The sequence below is a fragment of the Chaetodon auriga genome, chromosome 24, assembly GCF_051107435.1.
Source record: "Chaetodon auriga isolate fChaAug3 chromosome 24, fChaAug3.hap1, whole genome shotgun sequence".
Classification (NCBI taxonomy): Eukaryota; Metazoa; Chordata; class Actinopteri; order Chaetodontiformes; family Chaetodontidae; genus Chaetodon; species Chaetodon auriga.
In genome coordinates this window covers 802103-816866 of record NC_135097.1, presented here as the reverse complement: position 1 = coordinate 816866, position 14764 = coordinate 802103, and the positions used below count along the sequence as shown (strand labels likewise).

The 14764-nt window shown below is 46.9% G+C and overlaps 1 protein-coding gene across 1 annotated transcript; it reads left to right on the top strand.

The window, feature by feature from the left end:
- Positions 1 to 742: 742 nt before the first annotated feature.
- LOC143316737 (nephronectin-like) lies at positions 743 to 13851 on the top strand. Its single transcript, XM_076724359.1, has 13 exons — positions 743 to 918; positions 1568 to 1668; positions 1850 to 1942; positions 5103 to 5222; positions 5626 to 5745; positions 5846 to 5980; positions 7267 to 7341; positions 7698 to 8264; positions 8362 to 8445; positions 9797 to 9895; positions 11927 to 12107; positions 12236 to 12320; positions 12428 to 13851. The coding sequence occupies exons 1-13, from the start codon at positions 842 to 844 to the stop codon at positions 12512 to 12514; spliced, it is 1824 nt and encodes a 607-aa protein (XP_076580474.1). The 5' UTR covers positions 743 to 841; the 3' UTR covers positions 12515 to 13851.
- Positions 13852 to 14764: the final 913 nt, after the last annotated feature.

Genomic DNA, 14764 nt, shown 5'->3' with positions numbered 1-14764 from the left:
AAACCATTAAAACAACAGACGACCAATCATTTTCTGTCAATTGACTAATGGACTGATCGTTTCAGTTGTACTTGTATAAACTGTTTACTTTATCACAAAACATCATATTTGATCAACTCTTCACGTGTTTTATGTGTAAAACTCTTAATTTGCAAAGTACCTAAAGTAATCAAATACATGCAGTGCAGTAAAAAGTACAATGTTTCAATGTAGAAGGAGAAAGTAGCATGAAGACACTCCAACAGTCCGTGATTAGAAGCTGAGGTACAGATGAGCTCCAGCTGTTTCCGGTCAGCATGGATGAAAACAGTCCACGCACCGACCGTGCGTGCGTGCGTGAGGGGAAAGACGTCTGTCTTTGTTTAACTGTTCACAAAGTTCCTCGCGCCACGCCAGCCCTTCGGGTTGTTATGACGGAGCGCACGAGGAGGCGTTTTTCAGGCGGCCGTCAGAACGTCGTTGCGCGCGTGCGACGCTCGCGGAGCTCCGTAGATGAGGAGAATCACACTTTTTTTGACGTTGTCAGAGGAACGGCTTGTTTTTACTTCCACTCGGACTTCGCGCGCTCTTCAGTCACTTTACGGCTTTTTAGCAAACGTTCAAATGAAACAAGCCTCAAATCTTCTCTTTGACTTTATTGTTCACTCGTTTCTTCTTAAATCGAATCTTTCACCGATTTTATCCACATTTCGACATTTGTACCGGCTCCGAGTCGCTCACATGCGTTTTCAAGCCGCAGGTGGATTTTAGCTCGTTTCCGTTCCGAACCGGACCGGACCGGACGGAGTGGGACAGGTAACCGGCCGAGTGAGTGACGCGGGTCCGGGGACAGAGGAAGACGATGCCGTCCCGGGTCAGCCTGCTTCTGCTGTCCGCGGTGTGCATGTGGAGCCAGAGCCAGCGCCTGGACGACGACAGGTCCACAATTTATCTCTGTTTCCAATCAGCGTCCGGTTCGTGACTTCAACCTGTCTTGTGTGGACAGACTGAAGTCTCCCCTCAGCCTTGTTTCTGGTGTTTTAAACCAACTGTCCTGCAGACGAGCTTAAAAAGGTCTCATTGTCCATCGGAGCCCAGCAGTGGACTGACAACGTCTCTGTGTGCTTTCAAACTGCTCGTCTTTCACATTTGGCTCATTGAACTGATGCTGTTTGTGGGCTTTGGTAGACGGCAGCTAAAAGTGGCAAAATCCACTGACAGCCGTGAATATTGATTATTGATTCAGTCATAAAGAATTGGGTCTGAAATCAAACAAACACGAGCATCCAGACTGAGGAGAGGAGGTCTGAAGAGAGGGTGGAGAAAGAGAACACCACCCTCCCTGAGGAAATCATGTTCAGACAGGCACGCGGAAACAGGGCACACACACACACACACACACACTCGAGCCGGTCCAAACATGTAGAGCCGACATAACCTGAAGAGCTTCAACTTTTTACAAAGGAAGGACCCCCCCCCCCGCCCCCCCGCGCGCGCATGTGTTTCTGTGCATGTGCATGTTCTGAAAATCTAGTCATCCAAACATCCCGTCGCACTCTGAAAATGTTTGTGGATCTGTGTGTTTCAGCTGGACGGACCAGACGGTGTCACCCAATGGCCTCTGTCGCTATGGCAACAGCGTGGAGTGTTGCTGGGGCTGGAGACAGATGGACAAGGAACGCTGTCAACGTGAGAAGACACACACACACACACACACACACACACACACACACACATGATTATGATAATTAATTTGTACAACACCCTTCATACAGGAAGAGCTTTACAAGAAAAGACAGAACGCACAGAAAAGAGAGAAATAAGACGTGTGTGTGTGTGTGTGTGTGTGTGTGTGTGTGTGTGTGTGTAGCTCACTGTCAGCAGGGTTGTAAACATGGAGAGTGTGTCGGACCAGAAAGATGCAAATGTCACCCAGGATACACCGGCATGGCCTGCAACCAAGGTATCTGTGTGTGTGTGTGTGTGTGTGTGTGTGTGTGTGTGTGTGTGTAGTGTTAAATTACAGAGTGAGAGAGCGTGTGTGTGTGTGTGTGTGTGTGTGTGTGTGTGTGTGTGTAGTGTTAAATTACAGAGTGAGAGAGCGTGTGTGTGTGTGTGTGTGTGTGTGTGTGTGTGTGTGTCTCGTTCCCACCTCTCTGTAGTGTCACACAGATTCAATTTCCCATCATGCCTCACAGAGATGCACACATTCCTGTCATGCTTGTTTGACCTGCAAAGGCGTGTTTTACCTGAAGACCCCCAAAATACACACACACATGTGTAATCTTCTGATTAGAGGCTAAATAATGAGTCATATCCTGACTATAAAACACCATCTGGCTTTAAACTGGGGCTTCACACACACACACACACACACACACATACACATACACACACACACTTAAAATGCTCTTTGTGACTAAGAGAAATCAGTATCAGAATCAGAAAAAGCTTTATTGCCAGGTATGATTTTACACATACGAGGAATTTGTTGTGGTGCAGTTGGTGCAGACACATCTACTAAAATAAGAGCACAAAATATAACAGTTTAAATATATATACACAAGTCTGTGTTTTGTTGTTATTTTCCGGAAACACAGTCTGTTTTTCAGAAAGAAGTCCAAGCTGAGCGTTAATGTAACACATAGAGTTGTATTTATGTCAGAGTGACAGATGAGGCAGAGGTGGAGTGTGAAGAGTGTCGGGGGGGTTCCGGGCCTTGTTGGTCAGGCTGACAGCAGACGGGAAAAAACTGTTCTTGTGGCGTGAGGTTTTGGTCCTGATGGACCGCAGCCTCCTGCCAGAGGGGAGTGGCTCAAAGAGTTTGTGTCCGGGGTGAGAGGGATCAGCCACAATCTTTCCTGCACGCCTCAGGGTCCTGGAGGCGTACAGGTCCTGAAGAGATGGGAGATTACAGCCAATCACCTTCTCTGCAGACCGAATGACACGCTGCAGTCTGCCCTTGTCCTTGGCAGTGGCAGCAGCGTACCAGACGGTGATGGAGGAGGTGAGGATGGACTCAATGATGGCTGTGTAGAAGTGCACCATCGTTGTCTTTGGCAGGCTGAATTTCTTCAGCTGCCATAGGAAGAACATCCTCTGCTGTGCTTTCCTGATGAGGGAGCTGATGTTCGGCTCCCACTTGAGGTCCTGGGAGATGATAGTTCCCAGGAAGCGGAAAGACTCCACAGTGTCAGTAGTGGAATCACAGAGGGTGATGGGGGCGGGTGAGGCTGAGTTCTTCCTGTAGTCCACAACCATCTCCACTGTCTTTAGAGCATTGAGCTCCAGGTTGTTCTGGTTGCACCAGGTCACCAGATGGTCAACCTCCCACCTGTAGGCGGACTCGTCGCCATCAGAGATGAGTCCGATGAGGGTGGTGTCGTCCGCAAACTTCAGGAGCTTGATGGACTGGTGACTGGAGGTGCAGCTGTTCGTGTACAGGGAGAAGAGCAGAGGAGAAAGAACACAGCCCTGGGGGGATCCGGTGCTGATGGTCTTAGCGTCGGAGAAGTGTTTCCCCAGCTTCACGCACTGTTTCCTGTCAGACAGGAAGTCTGTGATCCACCTGCAGGTGGAGTCAGGCACGCTCAGCTGGGAGAGCTTCTCCTGAAGCAGAGTTGGGACGATGGTGTTGAAGGCAGAGCTGAAATCCACAAACAGGATCCTGGCGTAGGTTCCTGCGGAGTCCAGGTGCTGGAGGATGAAGTGGAGGGCCAAGTTGACTGCATCGTCTACAGACCTGTTGGCTCTGTAGGCAAACTGCAGGGGGTCCAGGAGAGGGTCAGTGATGTCTCTGATGTGTGAGAGCACAAGGCGCTCAAAGGACTTCATGACCACAGAGGTCAGGGCGACGGGTCTGAAGTCATTAAGTCCTGTGGTCCTTGGCTTCTTGGGAACAGGGATGATGGTTGAAGACTTGAAGCAGGCTGGCACGTGACATGTCTCCAGTGAGGTGTTAAAAATGTCTGTGAACACTGGGGACAGCTGATCAGCGCAGTGCTTCAAGGCAGATGGGGAGACAGAATCCGGTCCAGCTGCTTTCCGGGGGTTCTGTCTCCTGAAGAGTCTGTTGACGTCCCTTTCATGGATGGAAAGAGTCGTCACTGAGGTGGGTGGGTGGGGGGGGGGCTTTAAGGTGGGCGTTGGTGGAGGTGACTGGAGCTGGAGCTGTTCAGAGGTGTCGTGGGGGATGGTTGCTGGACTGTCCCTTTGTCTTTCAAAGCGGCAGTAGAACTGGTTCAGGTCGTTGGCTAGGCGTCGATCGTTGATGGAGTGGGGGGCTTTAGGCTTGAAGTTAGTGATCTGCCTGAGCCCTTTCCAGACAGACGCAGAGTCGTTAGCTTGTCAGAGTACAGTCGTTTAGCCTCTTTCACCGCCTTGCTAAACTTGTACTTCGACTCTTTGTATCTGTCTTTGTCCCCACTCCTGAAGGTCTCTTCCTTTGCCAACCTTAGCTGCCTGAGTTGGGCTGTGAACCAGGGTTTGTCATTGTTGTAACTCACCCTGGTGCGTGATGGAACACAGCAGTCCTCACAGAAGCTGATGTAGGACGTCACAGTCTCCGTGTACTCATCCAGACTGTTGGTAGCAGTCCTGAACACATCCCAGTCAGTAGAGTCCAAACACGCCTGGAGATCCTCCACAGCCTCACTGGTCCACTTCCTTGATGTCCTCACTACAGGTTTGCAGAGCTTTAGTTTCTGCCTGTACGCAGGAATCAGGTGCACCATGACGTGGTCAGAGTGGCCCAGTGCAGCACGGGGGACGGCGTGATAAGCATCCCTGACGGTGGTGTAACAGTGATCCAGAATGTTCTCCTCTCTGGTCGGGCACTTGATAAACTGTCTGTATTTAGGGAGTTCGTGGGTGAGGTTACCTTTGTTAAAGTCGCCAAGGACAATAACTAAAGAGTCCGGGTTGGTCCGCTCCACACGCAGTATCTGGTCAGCGAGCATACGCTGTGCGTCCTGCACGCTGGCTTGCGGCGGGATGTAAACGCTGAAAGTCAAAGGGTAATCCGACAAGTTGACAAGGAGTGAAAACAGAGAAAAGGAGCCTCTCACTTTAATGTTTGTTCCTGCCCTTTGACCTGTGTGTGTGTGTGTGTGTTCGTGTGTCAGATCTGAACGAGTGCGGCGTGAAGCCTCGGCCCTGTAAGCATCGCTGCATGAACACACCGGGCAGCTACAAGTGTTTCTGTCTGGATGGATACGCAGCGCAGCCAGACGGCAGCTGTAGGAGTGAGTCCACACACACACACACACACACACACACACACACAGAGAGTCAGCTGTCAGTCACCATTTCCTGTAGTTATTATCAAAGAATTTCAAAATAAGAGCATGATGTGTGATGAAATCAACATACACAACGATGGGCTTAGACCATCAGAGGTCAGGTGTGTCTCTGGGCGTCAGGTACAGAAAGAGAAACCAGGTGTGCAGCTGTGTCACTTCAAGGTGAATCGACGTTGTGCTGTCAGCTCATATCAAGTCAAACATTCAGGCCAGTGTCTTTATGGGTGAAAAGTTTTGGACATCTTGTGCATCATATTGGACAATTACCCATAATTCAGTCTGACACGTTGTAAATAAAGTTCTCTGTGTTTGAACTGACTGATTACATGCATGTTTGTACTTGAAGATGCTCGCACCTGTTACCATGCCAACTGTCAGTACGGCTGTGAGGTCATCAAGGGGGTGGTCCGATGTACCTGTCCGTCGCCAGGGTTACAGATTGGACCAGACAGACGCACCTGCATCGGTCAGTCAGCCTGTTTCACTTTGCTGCTGGATGACGAGATGTCGACCGAGATGAGGTTCATCCTCAACCTCTCTGTCTGTCTCTCTCTGTCTCTCTGCAGACATTGATGAGTGTGTGTTTGGCGGAGGTGTGTGTCCTCGTCGCAGGAAGTGTGTCAACACGTTTGGGAGCTTCATGTGTAAATGTCACCTCGGTTTCAAACTCGCGTACATCAACGGACGGTACTCCTGCGTCGGTGAGGCTGTGTGTGTTATGTTGTATTCAGTTCTGTGGAGACACAGACTCACATCAGGGCCCGTATTCACAAAACATCCTGAGGCTAAAAGCAGCTCTTTGTGACGTCATTCTCAGAAAAATCTTCCTCGAATTGAACAGTGATTTAATAAGACGCTGCCGGCTCGATCGTGCAGGGATAATGTTTGTGCTTGACCTCATCAGGGATGAGCTTACTTGTCCCACCCAGCGCAGTAATGCTCTCGCTTGGGATTGCAGCACGTAGCAGCGCTTCTCACACTCGTCTGTCGCTCGTCGTAAAGGAGAGCGAACGACGCGTTGATCTGCGGCAGTGCGCTCCCAAGGCTGCCTCTTCCTGTGGGCTGTGATCCCGGGACCCAGTTTCCCTTTAATACTGTTTTATTTCCATCCACGAGCTGTGCCGACAGCAGGCTGCTCTCGTGTCCGGTTTGGCTTCTTCTTCTCTTTTTATCCATTTCGTTAGTTGTTTTGGTCTTTCTGCCAAACCAAACCGCTTTTTATAAGGACGCCAGCAGTCACAGGAGGTGCTGACTGCTGAGTCTGCGTCCACCATTAATATCAAATACATGAAGGAGTAAAATTACCCACATGGACAGAAAACAGAACAGTAAGCCAATCAATACAACCGGCATGTGAACGAGGTCCGTTCAAACATTTTGAATTAGTGTCACAATTCATTTCATTTTGCTGAGTTTCATGAAATTAATGTCACGATTCCACGTTTCTTAATACAGTCCAAATATATGATGGGTTGATTTTACCGTCCATTCATTTTTGTCTCTTTCCCTTTTTGTAACAACCAATCACAGCCTTTAGAAGACTGCGTCATACCTATCAACGGGGTCAGCCACATCTCCTCACTCAGATCGAAGTTTCTGTTCCCTCCTTGCTCAGAGTTGCTCTCACACACTTCCTGAATCACTCTTAAGCTCAGATTCCTTGCTCGCAGTTTTAAGGCTACGTTAGGAGCTCTGTCAGAGGACTCTAAGAAGCTTTGTGAATACGGGAAGCTGATGTGGGACTGGATCCAGTTTGAGTCAGATGGACCAGGTCTGCTTCTGTCCACGCAGGATCTCACCAGACTCTGAGCTTTTTTCCTCCAGCACTGATGTTATCCGTCCATATCTCAAAGCAGTCTTCTGTCCAGCAGAGGTCATCTCAGTTCATCGACTGTCACAGTGTCTTCTGAAGGTCCAACAAACAGAAAGTACAGCAGAACACAAGTGTCATACCTCCAGAGCGACAGCGTCTGTCTTTGTCTTACAGATAAGGACACTCGGCCGTTCTGTTCTCTGAATCCGGCCTCTCCAAAGTGCAGGTGTAAGGACAGCAGCTGTACAGGTAACAGCACCTTCACGGGGCTCTTTGGCAGTTGTCAACACCTTCTTCTTCTTCTCGGACTCCTCTGAAAAGTTGCTTTGACAGTTCAGGTGACTCCCGATGAAACACAGAGAGAATCCAAGGAGGGACCTTTTCTGGAAACTTGTCACTTATGTGTCAGATTAGCAACAGGAAAATGGCGTCAGAGTCCTTACGAACAAGTTCACTGCTGTAATATTACCTCGAGATTTGGCAGTTGCAGAACATCTTAAAAAACGTCTTGAAAAGGGCAATAAAGCTTTTTACGTTGTGGTGGAAACACAGCTCTCGGTGTACGTCACTGACAAAGTTCAGCTGTAGTGTCTGTTTTCTCCCAGCTGTCCTCAAAGTCACGCTGGAGCCTCAGAGACCAAGAAGTACAAGTCCAGCACTTGCAAGAACCACCACCCGCCTCACCACCACCGCCACTGCTACCAGTACCACCACCACCACTGCTACCAGTACCACCAACACTACTGCTGTGCGAATGACGACCACTACAATGTCAGCAACCACCACGGCCACATCTACTTCTACCAAAACCACGCCAATACCTACTCCTACCACTACATCTGCTGCTACTACTACTACTACTACTACTACCTTCACTGCTGTTTCAAGTAAAATGCCTGCTACTACTACCACTGCTGGTACAACTACCTCAACAATGCTGCCAACTACAACTGAACTGGATACTTCAACTCGTACAACTCCTCATCCTACTACTATTACTACTACTACTACTGCAACTACTGTTTCAAGTCTTACTATTACTACTCCAACTATTCCTCAATCTACAGAGGAACCAACAAGCACGAGGCCCAGCAGCACCTCCCTGCTAACGACCACAGTGAACAACAGGCTTAATAAGGAGGTGACACACCGACAGAGAGGAGACGTGCACAGTGAGGACGCGTGCACACACACACACACACACACACACACACACACACACACACACACACCATTATTTTACATGTTGAATGTCTGTGTGTGTCGCAGTCCCTCGACACCCCACTTATAACCACGTGTGGGAGTTTGACATCGAGCTGGGAAACACAGCCAAGGACGCCGGAGATGATCCTGGTGAGTGTGTGTGTGTGTGTGTGTGTGTGTGTGTGTGTGTGTGTGTGTGTGTGTGTGTGTGTGTGTGTGTGTGTTTTAGTCGTCTTCGTGAGCCAGAGAGTTAGTAGCCAACCTGAAAGTGACCTAACGTGGAGAGACTCAAACCGTGACGTCCTCAACCTCAGCAGGACCTGCTACTGCTGGTCTGTCCCCCAATTTCAGCTTGGAACTACCATAGTTACTGTATTTGTGTGTGCACAATTTTCCTGAGCACTGAGGGATTATCAGCGACATTTGAGGTGTGCTCACGTTCAGTCTGACCTCCAGCTCGCTAACACATGTGAACGTCCTCACTCACACTCTGAACAAACACTGATCAGGGGCCGGACTCACAAAGCAGGTTACTGATGGGCTCTTCACTCCGGGTTTGCCAATCCAACTTTGAGCTTGTGATTTCATTTTTACAAGCTATTCCATGAAAAGCCAAAGTCATATTCATGAAATAATGCTGAAATATTTTAGAGGCTTTCATGCTCAGCTAAAATGTAACATTTTAAGCAGCTGAAGCAGAATGTTGTTGGCCTGAAGTTCTGGTTTGTTTCATTCATTTCTGTGTAAATTAGCCTAAAAGGCCATCTAAAGTACATCTGAAGTAAACTGAAAGCTGTTCTCGAACCGTCTGGAGTCGCTGCATGGTTTCGGTCTCTTTTCAAAGATAACACTCGGAACTTGTATCTCCCACAGGCAGAATCACTTTAAGTGCTGCTGACATCAAGGAACAGAAGTTTGAACACACTGAAGTAGAAGGTTTTCATTTCTGCCTAAATATTTTCTTGAGAGATGCTTGCAGGTGACGATATCTGGGACTTATGAGCTGGAAAACATAAAGGAACCACAGCATGCGCCCTTAGCCTGGCCCAACTTCAATAATTTACCACAGAAAATTCATATTTTACATATGTTTTCCAACAGTATGTCCAGGTGTTCCCCAAAAAGGCTTTGTACTACATTTATCAACATAAATATTTGAATTTATATTCAGGCAATCTATTTGTAGGCCAACTATACTTCTATTTAGGCTTAAATCTTCCTATTGAGGCCATGTTCGGTCATAATCATTTCAAAAAAAATGTTTTGCATCAATCGAATCACACATTTTTTTAAATTTGTTTTCCGACAATGAATGGCACGAGTCAAACCTTTGACACAGCAGTTCTGTCACTAAATGGGCGAACCACTGAACACTCTGGTGACCCATGGGCGGGCTGTTGTAGTAGAGGTGTAAATGCAGTATTTTGTCCTCTCTGGGCTCCTGTAGGAATAATGGCTCCATTTTTGGCTAACCACGTGTGTGTGTTTGTGTGTGTTGTAGAGGTTGGTGTGCTCCGCTGTACCTTCGATCGTGGACTGTGTGACTGGATGTCAGACAGAGACGGAGATCTATACTGGGAGACGACTCACAACCCTGCCGGTAAAACTCACACACACACAATTTATCATATTTAATTAATATATGACCTGTGTATTTCTAATATATGATGACGATTTTTTTCAACTTATTCTGGCGTCGCCCTTCGTTTTCATGGGAGGGTCTTCACCCACGTAAGTTAGTAGTGGGTTTTTGGTCCAATGGTTGTGGCTAACCAGTAGCTTGCTGTACGGTCCTCCCTCTCTCTTCTCCTTTCTCTTAGCTGCCCACTAAAAACGAACATGCACCTTCTGCATCACAAGCACCCCCATGTGGCCCCATGTTCAATTATTTTTTCTAAAAAAAACATTGATTCAAACCATTCAAATATCTATTTTTGCAGATTATGTCCATAAGAGGGACAACCAATACAACAGAGACATTCTGCTTGTACATTATGTCAATATAAAAATGTCTTTTAAAGGTCTACATACGTATGCATCACAAAATAAACAAATAAAATAATGTCCTGTCCCCTGTTGTTGAGTTACTCGGGCATATCAGCTTGACCCACATTGCAATAAAATGATAAAGAATGATTTTGCTCACACACCTACAGTTCATGGTCAGTCAATGAACAGTCAACACATCTGGAGATACAAGCTTTTCAGTGGACAGGAAGGAATCTGAAAGTAATGAGTAACTATAGCCGAGAGACAAATGTAAAGTAAAGCAATAATATGAAAACATCTACGGGTTGTTGTGAATCACTGTACACCTTGACCTTTTTAAGAAAAGATAAGTAGAAGTAGAAGTAGAAGTAGCACTATAGGCTCTGTGCACAAGCCTCGTGACGTACTTCCGATTCCGTCTGAAATCGGCAAACCAGTTTCCGGTTTACTTCCCTCTCCAGTCAAAACAGCGCTAAAATAAATACAAGGAATGAAAAATGAATCAACATCCACGAAAGGAGACGAAGTATAATGTGAGAGGGACTTTTAAGTTCCAGAAGACGGTGAATGGCTCTAATGAGCACTGTTGTGTGCCACTTTGTGCCAGCTCAAGTCGCTATAACAGCGAGCTTAGCTTCCACTGCTTCCCGAAGGACACCGAACTTCGTGCACAGTGGCTGCAGAAAATATGCAGAACGGGATTTTCGGTAACAGTTAGCAACAGTAAAGAACATACGAAGCAAACACAAAACTAAAAAATTAGCACGTTGCTAACGTCAGCTAGTCAGCTAACGTCACCAATAAATCACTTATCCTCGTACTGGTGAACGTAACTAGAGATGTAGAGACGAAACCCTTTTTCCCGTTTGCTCTTCGGAGCAGGAGAGTGGGCATCCACGATACGATGAACATCGTTGATAGATATCATTGACAGGCATCTTGTAAAGTTCATTGTGATGACTAGCTGACGTTAGCAACGTATGTTCTTTACTGTTACTTGTTGTGCTAACTGTGTTGACTTTATGTCCATTTCAGTGTCAGACAAAGATCAGGGCACAGGTGAGGTTTCTCGGCTTGATGTCAGTCGAGGGCGGCGATCCCAAACACCGGCTCTTGTCTTGGTTGCTGTGTAGCTGTTCCATTCAAACAGTGTTGGCACTGCGTTTGCTGCTAAAACCCGTCTACCTTTGGGGGTATTTCGAATTTGGGCATTTTCGAAATGTCGGCTGCATACCTTCGTATGCTGAGTTACCGAAAATCCCGTTCTGCATATTTTCTGCAGCCACTGTGCACGAAGTTCGGTGTCCTTCGGGAAGCAGTGGAAGCTAAGCTCGCTGCGACTTGAGCTGGCACAAAGTGTCACACAACAGTGCTCATTAGAGCCACCCACCGTCTTCTGGAACTTAAAAGTCCCTCTCACATTATACTTCGTCTTCTTTCGTGGATGTTGATTCATTTTTCATTCCTTGTATTTATTTTAGCGCTGTTTTGACTGGAGAGGGAAGCAAACCGGAAACTGGTTTGCCGATTTCAGGCGGAATCGGAAGTACGTCACGAGGCTTGTGCACAGAGCCTATTAAAGTCATTAACGCTGACAAGAATTTGAACTCCAGTATTAATATATATGAATTTTGCCTCTCAGGTGGGCAGTACCTGTCCATCCCGGAGCTGAAGGCAGGACAGAGGAGCGTCCGCGGTGCTCGGCTGGCCGTCCGAATAGTTCCACCCTGGAGCCATGGCGACCTGTGTTTCTCCTTCTCCCATTGGCTGACGGGGCATCATGTGGGCGTGTTGCAGCTGTTTGTCAGGAAAAGAGACCGAAGGTGCCAGAGCCAATTACAGATGACAGTAAACTTACAGTAAATGATGTGTTACAATTGTTTTCACTCATTTACAATAACTTCTGTTAGAATCACCTGTGTAAAGTCTTGTTCCTGATTGGCTGTTGCAGGTATAGCCCCGCCCTCTGGAGCAGGACAGGTGGACACGGTTGGAGACACACACAGGTTACCTTAATGACGCACTTTGTTGACAAGGTGAGACACACACGTGAGCTCAGTTATGTGGGTGAGTGTTTGTGTTGCTGATGTCAGGTGTGTGTGTGTGTGTGTGTGTGTGTGTGTGTGTGTGTGTGTGTCTGCAGGTGTTGCTGAAGGCTGAACGTAGGAAAGGGCAGCGAGGACAGATTGCTGTTGATGATGTCACACTAAGACAGGGGCCGTGTCGATGACATCACTGCGTCATGAGTCGCTCTTTCCATGAACGACTCAAAAGTTTGCTTGAGAATTTTCTGCCGTGTTTGTTCAAGAAGCAGGAGCGTTAATTTAAAGCCTGACAGACTAAACACACACACACCAGCTGTGTGTGCGTGCGTGCGTGCGTGCGTGTGTGCGCGTGCGTGCGTGTGCGCGTGTGTGTGCGTGCGTGTGTGTGCGTGTGTGTGTGTGTGCGCGTGTGTGCGTGCGTGTGTGTGTGTGCGTGTGTGTGTGTGTGTTTTGCTGATTGACAGGCTGACCTTCCTGTGACCTTGACCTTCATTCTTTGCAGTTGAAAGTGAAGCTGCAGGTCAAACGTTCACTGCAGACTGAACTTTGCTCTCGTGTTAAATATTCTCTCAGGGTTTTAGTTCAGTGACTTTCTCCGTTTCTTTGTTCCTTTTTGTTGTTTTTTGGAAATATTTTCATTTTTTTGTCTTTTTGCTCGTCGGGCAGGTCGTGAACTCCTGGTCAAACACTCTGCGCTGCTGTCTTTAAATCAAAATACTCACATTCAGATGCAGCCTGTCCTGCTTCCTGCTCTCATGTGACTCTTCAAAAGCAGCATCTTTAGCACATCTGCTTCCCGCACTGACACATCCCAGCTGCCGTACTTGTGTCTATGCAAGGCCTCATGGCTGGTGTGTGTTGAGACTGCAGCAGCACCGTTCACAGACTTCTCTGCATACTTTGTCAGGGAACAGACTGAGCATTACTTCTGATGTTCAAAATGGAAAACCACTGGGACTCGAATAAATTTCTCCTAAACTCTTTGCCAAAATCGCCTTTGAAGACACTTGTGGTATTGAACCACAGCAGTGACTTCAGATATTATCTGGAATCATTGTTATTGTAATACTGTGATCCCAAAAGCTTTAATCAACTGTCAGTCGAACTTGTTGTAGTTGTGTTTAAGTATTCTTTGAACAATCGGATGATTTATTGATTGATTGTTAAATTTGTAATACTTTAAACAAACCACTCTTCCTCTTCTTCATTTGCTCCTCTAAATAGCAGTTTACATACTTTAAACAAATACTTACTCTGACAGATCTTAGTCCCTCCCACACAGCTTGACTGACATGTGACATCACATCCCCTGTTGAAATTATTATATGACTACTTGTTTATTTGACAATAGCTGCAACTAATGGTCATTTTCACTGATGATTAACCCAGTGGTTCATCTTTTAGCCAATGAGAAGCATCATGCAGAGGGTGGGATGGGTGGTCCATCCCATCGATGCCAGCCTGGCTAACATCCTCCTCTCACCCACCTCCTCGATGGTGTCCTGACGGCAGTCCAGGACAGAGCCAGCTCTCCTGACCAGTTGGTTAATCTTTTCCTATCCGTCTCAGACCTTCCACAGCCCCAGCAGAAAAACCTGGATGGAAAACTGCAGATGCCACCACAGAGTCATAAAATGTTTTTTACAGTGTCCTACAAACTCCAAAAGACCTCAGTCTTCTTAGCAGAAGACTCATTTTAACTCAAACTAATGATTCTTTTCATTCTGGATCAATCTGCTGATCATCTCCTCCATCAATCAATTGATCGTTTGCTTCGGAAACATTGTGAAAATAGTGAGAAATGTGGTGACAATGAGCCCAAAGTGACGCCTTCACCATGTTTGTTTGGTCCAACCAACAGTCCAAAGCTCCACATGATTCCAAACACATTCAGATCATTGAGAGGAAAAGCAGCAGATCAAACATCTGAGAAGATCAAACATCAGATGATTCCATATTTTTATGAACTATTTATGTGTGAAAGATCTTAATCTATAAAGTCACAACCACTCTGACTCCAAACAGCTGTGAAACATCAACCAATCAGAGGTGATCACCTGATCTGATCCTCTCTGACAGAAACGGACCTGAAACCAGCTCAAAGTCAATATATTTAATGTTCTTCCTCCTCAGCCTCATTGATTTCTGTAAATATCTGTTATTGTGTATTACAGTGACCAGATGTCCCGCTTTGTGCTGGACAGTCACACAATTCCATTACTTTTCACACGTCCTGCAAATTGTGACGTAACGAATTGTTATTGACAGTGTCGCTAACAATTCACAATCGGTTGCCCTATTGTGAGTCTGATGCAGCGACACGTTTCACAGACTGAAAGATGTGGAACGCTCCGAAAACACCTGTTTGGAACATTCCACAGGTAAACAGGCTGATTGGTGACAGGTGAGAGGATCATGATTGGGTACGAAAGGTG